This window comes from Chelonia mydas, chromosome 9 (assembly GCF_015237465.2).
Source record: "Chelonia mydas isolate rCheMyd1 chromosome 9, rCheMyd1.pri.v2, whole genome shotgun sequence".
NCBI lineage: Eukaryota > Metazoa > Chordata > Testudines > Cheloniidae > Chelonia > Chelonia mydas.
In genome coordinates, this window is record NC_057855.1 from 31,988,681 (window position 1) to 32,008,117 (window position 19,437).

At 42.9% G+C, this 19,437-nt stretch overlaps 1 protein-coding gene across 3 annotated transcripts in view; it reads left to right on the top strand.

Moving 5' to 3' along the window:
• The window catches only part of TFDP2 (transcription factor Dp-2), a 259,198-nt gene that overhangs the window by 63,191 nt on the left and 176,570 nt on the right, over positions 1-19,437 (top strand). Inside the window, exons 14-16 of one of the 3 annotated variants that reach the window (XM_007054994.4) lie at positions 7,294-7,353; positions 14,665-14,798; positions 16,072-18,360. In XM_007054994.4, coding sequence (XP_007055056.2) covers positions 7,294-7,353; positions 14,665-14,798; positions 16,072-16,226 — 349 coding nt within the window. In that variant the 3' untranslated portion in view covers positions 16,227-18,360. Of the gene's footprint in view, positions 1-7,293; positions 7,354-14,664; positions 14,799-16,071; positions 18,361-19,437 lie in introns of those variants that run through there. The other 2 variants (XM_043522835.1, XM_043522837.1) reach the window with 2 other exon arrangements.

A 19,437-nucleotide genomic window follows, 5' to 3' on the forward strand; every position in this document is an offset into this window, starting at 1 on the left:
TGACTCAAGCCTGGGAGACCCCCCTGTACTAGCTGACTAGCAGTGCCCCTCCAAGCACAAGCCTGTGCAGTAGGACTGATCCCTGCAGTGGACTGTCCAGAAGAAACTTGTTTCCTCTCCAAGTTAGACCAGGTCGGGTGAGATGTCGCATATGGGACCCACGGAACCAGCTCCACTGAAGACTCCCAGGCTGGAGGATAAGGCACAGAAAAACAGGGATCTGCTGGTAACTGCAGTACCAGGGGGCAAAGATAAACGCTCTCCAGTCCCATCTCTGAGAGCAAGTCCAGATTCATCATTGGTACTCCCTTGTCAATACAAAGACCATCAGGCCATGTCCAAAAGATAGAGACAGCTGACATGATTAATTGCAACAGAGATGTGTTCTCTACAAAACCAGGGCGGATGACTGAGACCTATCACCATATCTGTACGATCCCCGGAGCCAAGGTAACATTGAGACTCTACCGAATCCCAGCGGCCAAAAGAGAAGAAATCAAGGCCGAAGTAAAGAAAATGTTAGAATTAAGGGTTATTGAAGAATCTTAGTCAGTGGTCCAGTCCAATTGTTCTAGTGCCTAAACCTGACGGTACCATGAGATTCTGTAATGACTTTCGCCGACTGAATGAAATATCCCAGTTTGATGCATACCCCGTACCACGCATCGACGAACTGGTTGACCGACTGGGGAGTGCCCGATTCTTGACTACACTGGATCTGACAAAAGGGTACTGACAGATTCCTCTGACCAAAGAAGCTAAAGAAAAGACAGCATTCTCCACCCCGGATGGGCTATTCCAGTACACCGTCCTCCCTTTTGGGCTACATGGGGCCCCAGCCACATTCCAGCGCCTCATGGATAAACTGCTGCGCCCCCATACTAGTTATGCAACTGCATACCTAGATGATGTCGTCATCTATACGCCAGACTGAGGAACCCACTTGGAGAAAGTTGAGGCAGTACTGCGCACCTTAAGGCGGGCTGGCCTCACTGCTAATCCCGCTAAATGCGCCATAGGGCTAGCAGAGGCTAGGTACCTGGGATATATTATGGGAAGGGGCATAGTGAAGCCCCAAACGAATAAGCTAGAGGCAATTCAAAACTGGCCCTGGCCGACCCGAAAGAAGCAGGTCCATGCGTTCCTAGGCATGGTAGGCTACTACCGACAGTTTATTCCCCACTTCGCCACTAGGGCAAGTCCCCTAACGGACCTGATGAAGGCCCGAGGTCCAGACATGGTAAAGTGGACCGACGCATCAGAGGGGGCATTTACAGACCTTCGGATGGCCCTCTGTAATGACCCCGTACTCATAGCCCGGGACTTTAACAGGGAATTTATTTTACAAACAGACGCTTCCGAGGTGGGGTTGGGAGCAGTTCTATCGCAAATGGTGGGAGAAGAGGAACACCCGATCCTTTACCTAAGCAGAAAGCTTCTCCCAAGAGAACAGAAATACACAGTAGTCGAGAGAGAATGCCTTGCTGTCAAATGGGCTATGGAGACACTGCGTTATTACCTCTTAGGCCGGCGATTTACTTTTGTGACGGACCATGCACCCCTCCAGTGGATGCAGCGGAATAAGGAAAAGAATGCAAGAGTCACCAGGTGGTTCTTATTCCTCCAACTATTCCAGTTCCGCATACAGCACAGGGCTGGATGTCACCATGGCAACGCTTATGGTCTGTCACGATCATACTGCCTGGCGTTCCAAGTTGCCCAACTCTATGGTGTTGAGCAGAGGGGGAGGATATGTGACGGGGCAAGGCCAGATGCCCACAGAAAAGTAGTGGGAGATAGATATATATTAGCTCCAGGCTAAACAAATCCCTGGTACCAGGTTAAGTTAATTGACCTGGAGCAGCTTCCATTTCAGACACCTGGGGCCAATTAAGAACTTTCCAGAAGGCAGGGAGAATGCTAGGTTGATTGGGACTCCTGAAGCCAATCAGGGGCTGGCTGAAACTAGTTAAAAGCCTCCCAGTCAGTCAGGTGGGTGTGAATGTCAGGAGCTGTAGAAGGAAGTTGTGCTGTTGGAGAGGCTGAGTAGTACACACCATATCAGGCTCAAGGAAGGAGGCCCTGAGATAAGGGTGAAGCTTGAGGAAGTGGAGTGGAGCTTGAGGAAGTGAGGGCTGCTGTGGGGGAAGTAGCCCAGGGAATTGTACATGTCATGTTTCTAAAAGGTAAGCTACCCTAGCTGATACTATTAGGGTCCCTGGGCTGGAGCCCGGAGTAGAGGGTGGGCCCGGGCTCTCCCCCCGCCCCACCTTTGCCCCCTGATTAATCACTGAGACTGGGAGACAACAGACTGTGCAAGGAAGGATAAGTTCTCCTCACCTCCCTTGCTGGCTTATGATGAAAATGGCTCAGTAGACTGTGACCCTTGTCTCCAGAGAAAGAAGGGTTACGTGGAGGGTCATAGTGAGCCTCTGAGGCTAGCGAAGTCCGCCAGGAAACGCGGAACCCACGGAGGCAAGGACAGAGCTTTGTCACACTATCCAGTTATGACCTCCCCAGGAATTGATTTCCATGGGAGTCACCATTAAAGTTTTCCCAGCGGTAGCAGTCCAGATGAGATGTCAGGGATATACAGTATTTCCATACCTGGACGACTGGCTCCTGGTAAGCTGATCTCACCAAGAGGTCATATCAGCAATAGTTTTTTCAGAGCCTCTGCCACCTTAGGTGTTTGTCACCCGTGAGGACAATACATTTTAGAGGAGCATGTCTGGACTCAGTCTCTGTGAGAGCTTTCCTCCTTCCAGACATATTTTATGCGATGAGCAACCTGATCTCTCTCATCACCTGCAAATCTCGAACTATGGTGCATCAGTGTCTCTCCCTGTTAGGCTACATAGCCACATGCACTTACATGACACTTTTCACCAGGCTCCACTTGCGGTATCTATAAGCTTCGCTCCACTTGATTTACCAACCAAACAGGGATCACATCAACTCCAAAATCACTGTTTCCTCTGGAGTTCTCACCTTCCTCGCTTGGTGATCCAACCCGAACAAATTCATGGTAGAGTCTCCCTTCAGCTCTTCCATACCAAGGGCCACCATCATGACAGATGCCTCCCTCACAGGTAGTGGCACACACTTGAACTGACACAAAGATCAGGGTATCTGGACACCATGAGAGTCTAGGCTACATATAAGCTTACTGGAGCTCAGAGCTGTCTGACTGGTGTGCAAGGCCTTCTACCCACTCACTCCACATACTAATAATGGCAGATATCACCACAGTGGTCTATATAAACAGGGAGGAATGAAATCTCGTCTCCTCTGCCTGGAAGTGATCAGATTTTGGAACTGGTTTATTAGAAGTCATCACTGTACACACCACCTACCTCCTGGCTGTTCAGAGCTCCCTGGCAGACAGATTAAGCAGAAGCTTCTCTGCAGGCCACGAGTGGGAGATCCATGACACAGTCTAACTACCATATTCACACGATAGGAACCCTGCTAGGGGACCTGTTTGCATCCCATACAAACAGAAAGCTTCCCATGTATTGCTCCAAAGGAGCCAGAGGCCAAGACGCTCAAGGTGATGCTCTCCAGGACAGACAACCTCAGATAAACATTTCTTCCCATCCCTCTACAACTGCAAGTTATATGAAACATCCGGCACAACCGAGCCATCATCATCCTCCTAGCACCATACCAGCCCAAACAATTCTGGTTCACAGGGCTCCTAACAATGTCCACATTTCCCCTTATCAGAATCCATGCATTTCAAGGTCTCCTAATTCAGTATGGGGGAAAAGTCAAGCACCTCATCCTGAACTCACTCCACCTCACAGCCTGATGTTTGGATGGATGTTGGAGACGGAACACTCAGACTCTTCTCCTATTCAGGAAATCCTGACCCAAAGCAGGAGGGATTCTAGTAGACTCTGCTACCTAGCTAAATGGCAGAGATTTTTGGCCTGGGTGCATCACCAGAAGCATTCACTTGATATTGTGGGCATTTCAGTTATCCTAGACTATCTCTTCTTCTTAAAGGTCGCAGGCTTAGACCTCAGTTCACTATAAGTACACCTAGCAGAAATTAGTGCCTTCTCCAGCTGGTGGAAGGATGTTCTATCTTCATACCCCTGATCACAGTTGATTTATGAAGGATGTGGTCAGGACCTTCCCCCCGGTCATTAAACCTGCACCTCAGTGGGACCTTAACTTTGTCCTTTAATGCTCTAGGGCCCACCCTTCAGACCGTTGGTGACATGTGCCATGACCCACCTGCCCATTAAGGTGACATTCTTTATTAGCCATCACTTTGGTAAAAAGGGTCAGTGAGCTGGGAACCATGATGTCAGACCCTACTTATACAGAATTTCACAAGATTTCCCTTAAATTACACCCCAGATTCCTCACCAAGGTTTTGTCTGAGTTCCACATCAATTAATATACTTACCTGTATTCTTCCCAAAACCCCATGCTTCTTCAAAAGAGAGAAGTCTCTTCTCCTTGGATTCAGGCACACTCTGGCATTCTACCTGCAGGGAACCAAACCCATTAGAAAATCTCCAAGACTCTTTGTTGCCTTGGCAGGTCATCATCATTGGCAATCCCTCGGTCCAAGGATGATCTCTACCCCAGATTTACATGTGGGTTCTGAAATGACTCAGGAGTCCAATCCTGGAACCACAGATCTGACCGCAGTAGGAACAAACATTTCGTGGTGGGTCAGCTGCCTGCTGGTAGAAAAAAAGAAATTTCCCCTTTCTTCTCTCTCTTTTCAGCTTCAAGGGCAAAATGCTTCTCCTCAAAGTGGGCCACTGCCTGATGGAAGATGTGGCACCACTGAGGTCAGTTGGTGGCTTGCTCCTCCCAGCTTGTGATATGCACATCAGTTTTCTTGAAATACGATTTTGGTGAGTCTTTATAGCATTTCCTCTGACCACCACATGATCTCTGACCATGTGTGGCCTGAGAGTAGAGGATTTGTTGCGGGAAGCGAGAGTCTGGTATCCGCACACAACGTCCAGCCCAGCAGAGTTGGTGCATGAGGATCGTTGCTTCAGTGCTGGTGACATTGGCTTCAGTGAGGATGCTAGCGTTTGTGCAGCGATCTTCCCACTTGATGCGAAGGATCTTCTGGAGGCATCATTGGTGGTCCTCTCCAGACTCTTGAGGTGCTGTCAGTAGGTCACCTAAGTTTCGAATCCATAAAGGAGTAGCCACCTCGTTGTAACAATTATCTTATAAACCTGGATCTTGGTGGGTCATGGTCCATGAAAATGCATCAGAACCATTTCCCAAAGGAAGAACTTGCACACTGGATCCTGTGCTGGATCTCACTGTCAGTTTTTGCATTTTGAGAAAGTTGGCTACAGAGGTAGCAGAAATGCTCGACTGCCTCCAAAGTCTGTTCCTCAAAGGTGATTTGTGGTGGGTCATGTGTAAGGCCTGAAGCAGGTTGATGGAGCACTTCAGTCATCTCAATATTGAGTGAGAGTCCTAGGCTTTGGTAATCTTGTGCAAAAAAATTCAGTGTGGAGTGAAGGTCATTTCACAGTGTGCATGAGGATGGCACAGTCATCAGCATACTGAAGATCAGTAATGGACGCCCTATGAACTTTAGACTTCAAATAGAGACGTTGAAGATGAAAAAGTCGCCCTTCCATTCTGTATTGAATGTCAACTCCACTGGGGAGGCAGTCTTTAACAAGGACCAAAATGACTGCTAAATAGATGGAGAACAGAGTTGGGGCAATAATGCATCCTTGCCTAACCCCAGTTTTGATGGCAAAAGGATCTGTCTCCATGCCATTACAGAGAACGGGAGCAAGCGTTAGGACCTTAATAAATTTGGGAGGGCAGCCAAATCTGGTCAGCACCTTTCACGGGGCTTCACGGTTCACTGAATTGAAGGCCTTTGTCAAATCGATGAAGGCCATGTACAGATCCTGACTTTGCTGGTAGGGATGCTCCACAAACTTTTTCTTCATATCTGGTATGATGAGAAGATTCCGGGAGACTTGAGAAATGCCAACATGGTTAAAATCTTTAAGAAAGGAGATGAATTGAAGTGTGGAAATTATCAAGACATTGGCTTGCTGTCTACAGCAGGGAAGATTCTTTCCTGTATCCTCTTATCCGATTACTTCCCCTTTCTGAGGGAATATTGCCGGAATCTCAGTGCGGTTTTAGACCATCCTGCAGGACAACTGACACGATCTTCATTGCCCACCAAATCCAGGAAAAGTCTCGGGAGCCTTGGCAGAAAGGTTGCAGGGATAAGCCATATCCTCTGAGGATTTCTAAATGGGTTTCAGGATGGATCTTAGAGTACTGCAAAAATAGCAGTTTCCCCCTCCTGAGCATATCACAGCCTACTCCACAAAGGCACTGCAGGATATCTGCAGAGCAGCGACTTGGAATTCCATCCATACTTTCACGTCACACTATGCTCTAACCCAAGCAGCAAAGATGGATGCAGCCATAGAACTGCAGCACTAAAAACATCTCTTCTACCAGTTTCCTTGCACCCTCCTCAGGTCAGAACGCTGCTTGACAGTCACCCATGTATGGAATATACAATAGGGACCATCCCTCAAAGAACAAATGGAGATTATTTACTGTAACTGGAGGGTCATCGAAAAATTTGGTCTCTGTCAGTATTTCACTACCCACCCTCCATCCCCTCTGCTTAGGATCCATTTGGATTGTTGTAAGAAGAGAAAATGGAGAGGTGTTAACCAGCACTGCCTCTTATACCCTCAGTCGGGAGCATGAGGAGAGTTACTGTATACAGGCGGACACTGCTTTGAAGAAATTCCAGACTCAAGTGCAAGGTGAGCATGCATACCCAGGTGTGGAATACATGCATCTTAAAGAACCTCCAGTTACAGTAAGTAACCTCCATTTTGTAGCATTTTGTCTCCCTTTAAAAAGCAGTTGGGGCTAGGGTTAATGTTTTTCTGTACTTCCAGTTCTTAAGGTTGTATGTTGCATCCACCTGCTGTAACTTGTCTTAAATAAACTGTAAGCACTTTGGGGCAGGAACCATATCTCCTTACACAGTGCCTAGCACAGTTGGTCCTGATCCTGACAGGGCCGCATGAATACTATCATAATGGTGTGTAACAGAAACCAGTCTCCATTCATTTTTTAATCATTCAGTCCATGCTGGGAACTTGTCAACTGTCGCAGGCAAATTTGACAAAACTGCTGTCACATTTTGTCATATAATCTCCTTGCATACTGTATAGATATTGAACACAGTTTTTAGAATATACATTATGTATAAACACAACATTAATATCTATAAATATTTTTTTAAAGAAACAAACAGCTGTATGATACCATTGTGAAACAGATGCGGGTTCCACTTAGAAATATTCGGTATGTTTGTATTATTTTTAATATCACAAGTCATAAATTTTGTTCGGTGTTTGTGAGTTCAATTAAAACAGACATGCTCTAGAACTTTGTTATTCAGTTTGTCTTTTTGTGAACATTCCATTACTGAAAAGTGGATAACAGCCCTAAGAGTAGCTTTCCTATTGATGTAACTTCAAAAGTGATATGGATTCTAAATCTGCATTGGTGAATATGAGTTGGTGTTGAACTTTCACTCTCAGGTTTTCTTTAATAGAAGTCAGAACAAATTCGGTTTTATTAATTTTCTCTGCAATATTCAGGGTGTGCAGGTAGTGATGCCTGTAACTGGGGTTGCCAGACACTTTCCATCATAAGACCCTTTTTTTAGGTTCTTATAATTTTGCCTATCTATAACCATTTTAGCTGAAATTTTCCATGCTGGTTATCTGCCTCAGACTAAATTTTTTTTTCAAAAATTCAGCAAAATTTTTTGTCACTTCTGAGCATGAGGTTAGGGAAAAATACTTTTGCTTTGGTCGTGTTAAAAAATTCTTCCAATTGTTTCATTGAGAAACTGTAGCATAGCGGTTCCCAAACTGGGGGTCAGTTCACAAGCTTAGGGGACACTGTTTTGGTCTATAGTGGTATCCTACAGGCAGCGTGACCTCGCACATACCATACATATGACCCCATTTTAACTAATTAATTTCCTTCCAGGACCCAAGACAGCATGGAGGAAGCCATTTGGAAGAGCAAAATAGCATCCTTTATACAGCATGACCTCATAAGCACCACGTGTGTCAGGTCAAACCACATGGAGGACACCATTTTGTTTGTTAGAATGGCTTCCTTCATGCTGTCTGGGGATCTGGAAGGAAATAGTTAATTAAAATGGGGTTGTGCTGGCAAAAAGTTAAGGAACCCCGGCGGTAGCACCTCTTTGCTGTAGAGCAGGAATTGAAATTTGGCAAGGGCATCATTCTTGTGTCAGCGATGTGCCTTTTGGAACGTCCAGGAAAATCTGTCCAAATTTGGCCAGGTTGTGAGCCTTTGAAAACCTCAAAAAGAAAAGGAGTACTAGTGGCACCTTAGAGACTAACCAATTTATTTGAGCATAAGCTTCCGTGAGCTACAGCTCACTTCATCAGATGCATTCAGTGGAAAATACAGTGAGGAGATTTATATACACACAGAACATGAAAAAATGGGTGTTATCATACACGCTGTAAGGAGAGTGATCACTTAAGATGAGCTATTACCAGCAGGAGGGCGGGGCGGGGCAGGGGGGGGGGGAGAAAATCTTTTGTAGTGGTAATCAAGGTGGGCTATTTCCAGCAGTTAACAGGAATGTCTGAGGAGCAGTGGGTGGTGGGGGAGGGAAATAAACATGGGGAAATAGTTTTACTTTGTGTAATGACACATCCACTCCCAGTCTCTATTCAAGCCTAAGTTAATTGTATCCAGTTTGCAAATTAATTCCAATTCAGCAGTCTCTCGTTGGAGTCTGTTTTTGAAGTCTTTTTGTTGTAATATTGCGACCTTTAGGTCTGTAATCAAGTGACCAGAGAGATTGAAGTGTTCTCCGGCTGGTTTATGAATGTTATAATTCTTGACATCTGATTTGTGTCCATTTATTCTTTTACGTAGAGACTGTCCAGTTTGACCAATGTACATGTGATATATGCTACCATGTGCCAGAAATGCCCCTCTGCCATGTACGTTGGCCAAACTGGACAGTCTCTACGTAAAAGAATAAATGGACACAAATCAGACGTCAAGAATCATAACATTCAAAAACCGGTTGGAGAACATTTCAATCTCTTTGGTCACTCGATTACAGACTTAAAAGGGGCAATTCTTCAACAAAAAAAACTTCAAAAAGAGACTCCAACTAGAGACTGCTGACTTGGAATTAATTTGCAAACTGGATACAATTAACTTAGGCTTGAATAGAGACTGGGAGTGGATGTGTCACTCTCCTTATAGTGTGTATGATAACACCCATTTTTTCATGTTCTGTGTGTATATAAATCTCCTCACTGTATTTTCCACTGAATGCATCCGATGAAATGAATTGTAGCTCACTAAAGCTTATGCTCAAATAAATTGGTTAGTCTCTAAGGTGCCACTAGTACTCCTTTTTCTTTTTGCGAATACAGACTAACACGGCTGCTACTCTGAAACCTTTGAAAACCTCGTTTCACACGTGCTCAGTAGAAACTTGTTAAGGTTTGGTAACAAATTTTCCAAAGATTCCATCTGTATTGGGCCTGCTCTATCCTAAGACTCTAAAGGATGAGTAGAACTTTCTGTGAAATTGCTCCTCTCAGCAGCCAGGGACCATTGTTGTGCTGCATCCGGGAATTGAGAGCAGGGAGAGATTCTCTTCTGTGTTGTCAGTGGTCTCCCTGCAGACACCCAAGCAGCAAGGAGGAGGAAACAGCATGACCAAAATGCTGAGGGGTGAGCAGCTGGGTCTGTGGGGTGGTGAAAAGGAAGACTGGGACAAGGCAATGGGGGAACAGTGTTGAGGTATGATAGCGGATGGGGATTGGGACGAGGAGCTTGCGGGCATCTGTGGGGAGAGACATGGACAAGGACAGGCCAGATGAGCCAGGAGAAAGAGTTCAGGTTTGGTGGGAGATGGGTCAGAAGGATATGTAACCACAACAGTATACTTCCCTCAGAACCTGACATAGAGCCCAGAATTCCTACATCTCCACATTTTACTGCTGTCAGCCAACAACTGTGAAACCCATTGAGAAAATGTTTGCCTCATCTCCCTCTAAAGACTGCTCAAACAGAGCATGACAACCTATTGCTGCTGTCAGTTACTCTGTTAGTTCAAGTGGCAGAGATCTGTGCTGTGGATATGAAGGATGTAATTCTGCTGATGAATCATATTGTTCCACATGTTGGAATTTGTTTTATTTTCACCTTTTACTTTTTTAAAAACCTAGGAAATTACTTAAAAATCCTACAATTAGAAGAACATTATGATTGTAAAATCAGGCACTCACAATTTAGGAAATGCCATGTAACAGGGAGCTTAGAGGGACAGTTGGACTAGTGGTTGGAGTGCTTTTCTTGCTCCCCACTTCTGTGGCATAGGTGCCTCAGTCATTAAGGCAGGAGGACTGGGGGACTCGGGCCTTCCTACTCCACCATCTCCCAGCCTAGGGCCCTGTGTAAGTCAATCCCTTAGTAGGGGACCTCCAAGCGGGGAGTCTGTCCCTGGGCTATTTTCTACTGCTGTCACTTCAGTTTGGGGCATGCCCCCTATAATTGTAGTTCTATGGTGGCTTGTCTCTAGTAATGCCCCCTGATGGACCCTAGACAGCATCCTACTACAGTCCCAGGTTCCTCTGGGTAAGGCATCCATAAGTTTGGTGGGGTTGGAACCTCCAACAAGGTCTCTGCGCTTCGGTCACCCAGGTTCCTGTTAGGCCGGGTGCTGCTCGGCCTCTTTCTCCATCTCATTTGGCCAGGAAGACAGTGTTTGGTTCCTGGTGGCTGCCTTGGGTAGCAAGCTAGTGATCCTTCCCTCAAGTAGGCAAGCAACTCGTTCCTGCCTCTTCGCCAGTCAGCCCCAAAGTGAACCAGGCTCCATCCTTTTTTCTCCCCTCCCAACCTGGCATTGGCTGCAGGTGTAACAGGATGAGGCTAGCTGGACCCAAAGGCTCTCTTTAACCCTTTCCATGCTGATGAGGGTGGTTTTTCTGCTTTACCACCTGCCATAATTAAAGTTGCCTGTATAATCTTAATTCACCCCCTCTTGTATGTATATATTATGATAGTCTTTAATTACATGAACACAAAATTACTGTTTGCTCCATAGGACCTCTGCTTCATTGAGTGAGATGATAATTCAATATTTTTACCTGCTCATTGTGTGTGGCCTCAGGTCTTATTTACCGCACACCATTCAAACCTACACTGAATACAAAATTATTAAATCCCTCCTGGGTGTTTCTGTGATGCTCTCACCATAGTACCTGATGTACTTCACAAACAACAATGAATTTCAGAGTAGCAGCCCTGTTAGTCTGTATCCGCAAAAAGATCTTAGAGACTAACCAATTTATTTGAGCATAAGCTTTCGTGGGCTACAGCCCACTTCATTAGATGCATAGAATGGAACATATCGTAAGAAGTTATATATACATACAGAGAACATGAAAAGGTGGAAGTTGCCATACCAACTCTAAGAGGCTTATTAATTAAGATGAGCTATTGTCAGCAGGAGGAAAAAAAAACTTTTGATAATCAGGATGGCCCATTTCAGACAGTTGACAAGAAGGTGAGAGGATATTTAACATGGGGAAATAGATTCAATTTGTGTAATGACCCAGCCACTCCCAGTCTCTATTCAAGCCCAAGTTAATGGTATCTAGTTTGCAAATTAATTCCAGTTCAGCAGTTTCTCATCGGAGTCTGTTTTTGAAGCTTTTCTGTTGCAAAATTGCCACCTTTAAGTCTGTTACTGAGAGACCGGAGAGGTTGAAGTGTTCTCCTATTGGTTTTTGAATGTTATGATTCCTGATGTCAGATTTGTGTCCATTTATTCTTTTGCGTAGAGACTGTCCGGTGTGGCTAATGTACATGGCAGAGGGGGCATTGCTCGCACATGATGGCATATATCACATTGGTAGATGTGCAGGTGAACGAGCCCCGGATGGCGTGGCTGTGAGAGTGATCCCAAGATCTGTGAGATCTCACAGATCTTGGGAGACAGACCAGCCCTCGCTTACAGACAGCCCCCTAACCTGAAGCAATTACTCACCAGCAACCACACAACAAAAACACTAACCCAGGAACCTACCTATCCTTGCAACAAAGCCCAATGCCAACTCTGTCCACATATCTATTCAAGTGACGCCATCATAGGACCTAATCACATGAGCCACGCCATCAGGGGCTAGTTCACCTGCACATCTACCAATATGATATATGCCATCATGTGCCAGACACAAATCTGACATCAGTAACAGACTTAAAGGTGGCAATTTTGCAACAGAAAAGCTTCAAAAACAGACTCCAATGAGAAACTGCTGAACTGGAATTAATTTGCAAACTAGATACCATTAACTTGGGCTTGAATAGAGACTGGGAATGGCTGGGTCATTATACAAATTGAATCTATTTCCCCATGTTAAGTATCCTCTCACCTTCTTGTCAACTGTCTGAAATGGGCCATTCTGATTATCACTACAAAAGTTTTTTTTTTTTTTTCCTACTGCTGACAATAGCTCATCTTAATTAGCCTCTTAGAGTTAGTATGGCAACTTCCACCTTTTCATGTTCTCTGTATGTATATATATTTTCTTACTATATGTTCCATTCTATGCATCTGATGAAGTGGGCTGTAGCCCACGAAAGCTTATGCTCAAATAAATTTGTTAGTCTCTAAGGTGCCACAAGTACTCCTGTTCTTTTTAAGAATGAATTTATCTGACAGCACCCCTGTGAGAATAGATGGTGGTATTATCACCTGTTTATGGATGGGAAAATGAGGGTTTGTCTACACCAGGAAATTAATTTTTACATTGCTATACCAACATGATAATACTGTTGTAGCTACTCTTATAAACACTTATTAGGAATAACTGGCCTCTTTTTGGTTTTGGTTTTTGAAGCAACATAAACTAAACTGAAAAAAGGCCACAGTTATTCCAAATAAGAGTGTCCACAAGAGTAATTGTAGAGCAGTTTAATTATACTGATATAACTAATGCTTATTCATTTCCCTGTGTAAATATACCCTGATGCACAGAGAGAGAGGCTAAAATTGTCAAGTGTGTGTTAATTTTGGATGCCTAACTTCTGACACCTTGGCTCTGATTTTCCAGAATTGGTAGCATTTTTATAGCATATCGTATGTTTAAAGCACACTTCATCAACTTAAGTTGCAGATCTGAGCGCTCATCTGGCCCCCATGTGTGTCATGTTGGACGCCCAAAAAATGAGGAACGCAGTTAGTGGGCAACCAACATTTAGGTGACTTGTCCATCATCACATAGTAACTCCAGCCCTGCACAGCTTCTATGTGTGACCATATGGATAGCGCAGGGGTAGAATCAAGTTCTCCAGTGCAGCATTCAGCTGCCTTAACCAGGAGACCATCCTTTCTCTTCCTGCAGCCACCTGCCTCATTCATTCCACGTCTTCCAACTTCTGCAGCAACTGAGGCAAGAGTCCTGCAGACAATAGCAACCTAAAAAAGGTCTTTTAATGGGAACTATTGGGCAACCTTAACTATAAGTGTCAATAATAGGAAAGTGGGTAAGCAACTGGCAGTATGGCAGTCTAGTGGTATAGTAATTCATTGTGTGACAAAAGTGTTGGTAATTGTTTATAGTTTAGTTATTTGTTCCCTGGTGCTCCTGGAGGAAGGAATGCCTTGTAACTCTAGTAACTCTCTTCAGCTAATACAGGGTCAATGTTCATAAATGCCTGTTTTCCTTGGCTGGAAAGCCAGGTCTCAGTGCTTGTCTTCGGTAGGGGCTAAATCGGCACCACTGCGATCAATGCAATAGTGTCAATTTAGCAGGTGAAGACGCAATAAGTCGATGGGAGAGCACTCTCCCATCAATATCAGTACTCCACCTCAACGAATGGTGGAAGCTATGTCGCTGGGAGATCATCTCCCATTGACATAGTGTGGTGTAAGTCGAGCTAAGCTATGTTGACTTGAGTTACGTAACTTATGTAACTTAACTAGCATAACTTAGATCGACTTAGTTCATTATTGTAGACAAAGCCTATGATACAAAGGCATTTAGGAGAAAGTGAAGAGAGACTGGAGAGATTGCAGCCTACTTCTCATGCTTCCTACAGAAGGAAGCAACTGTGAATGAATAGGCTAGAATACCAACAAAGATTAACTAATTACAAGAAAATGTATCTCTCTAGCTCTTTGAACACAAACTGAACTTACTGAACTTTCTAAAGGATATTTTTGAGTGTTCTGTGATTCAGGCTACAGCATGTAAAAGCCATGTTCTACCATAAGTCTTAACATTTCAATCAGGATTATAATTGTATTATTTTAGGAGGCTGAAATCAAAGTTGTGCTAAAATCTTAAAAAAACAAGTTGCTTTTTCAAAATACTTTTTTCGGACTTCAAAGGCAGTATTTTTTCCCCAAGAGGACTTATCCTGGCCTCTAAATATGTACCTGTAACTCTGCTCACACATAAAATGGAATATGTATGCACAAATGTAGTAGACAGATTTCTGTATCTGTATGCAAACCCAGAAGTTGTTTCTGAACATTTGATGCTAAATATTTTTATTAAACTCAACCTTTTACCTTTGTTTGCTCCCACACAGTGCTGATGGAGGTGTCAGTAACAATAGTTTTGTCATGCAGATGACTTCTGACTTAATTAATAAGAAGATAGACAAGCCTGTAAACACAGATATGTCTTGTCTTGGAGCTGCTTTTCTAGCAGGTCTTGCTTTAGGTATGTATATTCTTTGAAAAACTTTCCATCTAAATATTTGCTGACTAGTTTTTTTCTCATTATAATACATACAGTTGAAGACTACAAATAGATCAGCAGAACTTGTACATGGCTTCGTCATTCTTTAATTTTCCGATAATAAATTGTCCCTAAATATTCAGTTAACCATTTTCACAGTTTCACTGTCATTGTGGAAATCCAAGATAAAATAGCGCTTTTCATTCATACATCCGTGTGTGATGGAACAGAGGGGAGAGAGCAAGGAGCAAAATATACAAAACTAGTTTAATGGGACAGTGCATCTAACACAAATTAATGCCCTGGTCTTGCAAACACTTATGCACTTGGTTAACTTATGCACATAAGTAGTCCCAATCATGTCAGTTTAAAAAGTTAAGCTTATATATGTATGTTTTCAGATTACAATCTAAATGTGTAAAATAAGTTTAGAAAATCGTATTTTGTTCTTAAGATTTTGACAGTAATAAGCAGAAGGGATAGTATAAAGTGAATTGACTGTTAACAGAAAAAGATTCAGCTCCAGTAAAGTAGAATCAATCTATTTAATTAACCAGGCTCCAATGAAAACCCAAATGTGTCTATTAAGCAATGGTCTTTATTAACAGTAATATATTTTGTTGATGGCTATTTGTATTATTAAATGGCTTTTAAAATGTGTATAGTACAAAACATTAAAATATTTAAAAATCCTATATTAAGGTGAGACTTATTCAGCAGCTAAAACAGAGTAAGGAAACAGCCTGAAGTAGACAAAGGGACCTTCAGTATATAATTTATAAGTGTGAACTGTTTGTTCGCATATTTTACATAGACTTGTAGGCAACACGAGGTATGATTTGCCATTTTTCTATCCTTTTAAGTAAGGAAGTAGGAAAATGACCAGTTTTGCCCTTGGTTCCCCTGGTCCCACCTAGTTGAGAGGCCACCCGTGGCTGAGGCCTATTGTCCCCTTGCTCATTTTCCTAATTTTGACAGAACCTAAATGAACATAGATGTACTAAATCCATTCCTTGGAAACCATCACAGTTAAGCAGATATACTGTTTGTCAGGATTTCAGTTAAGTGAATTCTGTTGGAATTGTTTCAGAATTTAAAAATATTCACCCACTTTATAAAGAAAGTTACTGGAATGAATAAGGAAAATCCTAATGATCTTCACCATGCTTCTAAATGTAATTATTGTTCAATTGTATGGATTTGTTCCCAACACAATATTTGCAGTTAAGCTTTAGGATTAACTTTGTACTTACAGGGTTTTGGACTGACAAAGAACAACTAAAGAAACTGAGGCGAACTGAAATTGTTTTTGAGCCCAAGAGGGACTCTGGAGAATACACACTTGCCATGGATAATTGGATAAAAGCAGTACAACGTTCCTTGAATTGGTACAGCCAGACATCATACTAATGGAAGAGTTCACTTTTTTGAATGGCCATCGATTAATGAAACCTTAGAATTTATAGAACAATAAAAACTAAACCAACACTTTTTTATGGAGTTTACACTTGGTTCTGTTAAATTTCAGCAGCCTCCCTACTTCTGTTAGATCAGTTACTACTGCATTTTAACCCATCATATCCTCCTTGCTATACCTGCAGCAGCCATGTCCCTTTGGTGACATGAGGGTGCACAAGAACCTTGAACGCCACTGCCGTGTGTGGAGTATAAGTTGATTCATGGTCTCTGGGGTCTAAGGACACTTATCCCAGTTATGGTGAACAAGGGTGGGGAAATGTGGCAAAAGATACTTCTTGTTTGCCTTTGTCAGATGGAGATTTGATTACTATAATATGCTCTGCATTGGGATACACTTTGAGATCATTTACAATCTTAACCTAATGCAGAGTATAGCTGTCTTCTTATTGGCAAGGCATTCTCCATCAGGGGTTGTTCTCTACTTTGGCACTCCGTTCCCCTCCCTTGGTTTGAAAGCCTGAATTTCTTAACTTTCAGGGCATGCTGAAAAACCATGGTATTTTGATGGGCATTTCTGGGAAGAACAGGGTGATTGCATTCTATTACTTATGGTGGACTTCATTTAATATGGGTACTTTATGTATGAGTATGTGTTGCTGACTATGAGCTATTATGTTACATCTTAATTGACTAGACAGAATCTATATTTGTAATGAGTTTTTTATCCATAGTGTGTGTTATTTTGTACAGTGTCTAGAGCTTAGGTACTATATTAAGTCTAAATATAAATACTGTGGATCAGTACTACATGAAATTGTTTCTATGATTTTTATAGCTAACCGTTCTTATCTGATATGCAGCTCAACAGATCTTTAATTTTGTAATAAAAGACAATCTTATGGCACTGTTAATTAATGCAAATAGCTGTCAAAAGTAATTACATATTGTATCCTATTTTTTTCAAAAGGTATATGTATTGTGACAGTGTTGGGCCAGATAGCTACAGGAGAGTGATAGAAGGCAGATATATTAGCCCCAGGTTAAGTAGGTCCCTTTTCCCTGGGTAAGGTAACAGGGAAGGTTCCAGAACAATCAGGAACTTTCTGGAAACAAGTAAGGCAGACAAGCTGATTAGAACACCTACAGCCAATCACGAAGCTGCTAGAATCAATTAAGGCAAGCTAATCAGGGCACCTGGGTTTAAAAAGGAGCTCACTTCAGTTTGTGGTGTGTGCGAGGAGCTGGGAGCAAGAGGCGCAAGAAGCTGAGAGTGAGAAGTATAAGCATTATCAAACAACAGGAGGAAGGTCCTATGGTGAGAATAAAGAAGGTGTTGGGAGGAGGCCATGGGGAAATAGCCCAGGGAGTTGTAGCTGTCAGACAGCTGTTAAAGGAGCCACTGTAGACAGCTGCCATCCACAGGGCCCTGGGCTGGAACCCAGAGTAGAGGGCAGCCCGGGTTCCCCCCCATCCCTCCAACTCCCTACTTGATACCGGAGGAGTTGAACTGGACTGTGGGTTCCACCAGAGGGGAAGGTCTCTGGCCTGTTCCCCGATCCACTAGGTGGATGAGCAGAGACTGCGGGGATTGTTCTTCCTTTCCCCATGCTGGCCAGTGATGAGGCTAACTGAGGGAATGGCAGATTTGAGCCACAAAAGTGGCCAAACTGAGGGCTGCCGTGAACCTCTGAGGTGAGAAAATCTGCCAATAGGCGCAGGACCCACCAAGGCAGAGGAGGAACTTTGTCACAGTATTAATGTTTTCTAAGCCATCATTATTAAATTATATTGTGCTAAAGCAGAGCCAAACATGCTTTGTTTTTGAAGACATCCTTTACTATTACTATTTTTAAAACTAGAATAAAAATTATAATGAATATAACAGAGTAAGTTATAATTTATAGCAGCATCTAGCTATAATTAAGAGTCTTTAATAATTTTCATTATAACCCCTTTTTGTCAGGAGTAGCTCAACTGCAAAATGTATTCCAATCTTAACACTCTTTAAAAAATTAAAACTTACTAGCTCTTGATCTCTGTAGACTACTTGCTTTTAGCTTCTTTTAAGGATAGATTTTTAACATACTGAGGATTCAAATGAATAAAATTTGCATTGAGATACTTTAAACAAAGATTATTAGTATGACTCCTGGTCTCAAATTGATTTTATTTTTGTCAAAATATGTATCCATAACAAATTGCTGTGCCTGTATAATAATAATATAAGAAGATTGCGGGTTTGGAGTTAACTTCAAACAGTCCAAGTCCAGCTACTTTTCCAGACTATTTTCTCTGGAGTTCATTTCATTCATTTATGTTAGTTTTAATTCAGATCTAGCAGTGAAGACATTGTACAAGCTCATCTACATCAACCTCTATTTGAAAATTCTAGGCCTTTCACACACTCCTTACTGTTAACTTAATTTTAGATTCCTCCTTAGGCATAGGTTTTTCTTTAGTTTGAAAAGCTTATATAATTTCTACCTTTTTTGTCAATTGGGCATCTTCAGTCATAAAGCGCAAATGGCAAATATTTCCAATCTGTACTTATATTTTAACCTGGAATTCCGTATTCGAGTTTATGAATATTTTACTTAGGGTGGGGCACTACCCCACATGATTCAGATGTGAGGATTGAAAACCCAAGTGACAGTCTTTCTGCTATGATAATGGCCGCCTAAGAGTCCTGACTTGATGAGAGCCGTCTAGGGTGGAGAAGTGTTGAAAAAGACTGGTTTCAGGTACTTGCAGATATATAAAAAAATGACTGGTTCTTCTTCGAGTGATTACTCATGTCCATTCCATTATAGGTGTGTGTGCTCGCCACATGCACCGGTGCCGGAAGTTTTTCCTTCAGTAGTATCCGTAGGGGACTAGCTCTGGCACCTTCTGGAGTGGTGTGCGCGTATACTGCGGTATAAGGAGCACTGTCGGCTCCCCTCACCCTCAGTTCCTTCTTACTGCCAGTAATGGTGCTGGAACGTTCCCTTGCCTCAGCAAGCTTCTCTCTCAACTGCTCATTGTGAACTTTTTTGCTGTATAAAGTTGTTAGTGTAATTTGTGTTAGTTCATAGTCCTGGATGGGATTTAGCCTAGGGATGAGGCATGCCCTGGTCCCCAGTCTTCAAACCCTGTGACTGCTTCAAAAAACCTATGCCAGTCAGTGACCCCCAAAGTAGCTGTCTTTGGTGCTTGGGGGAAA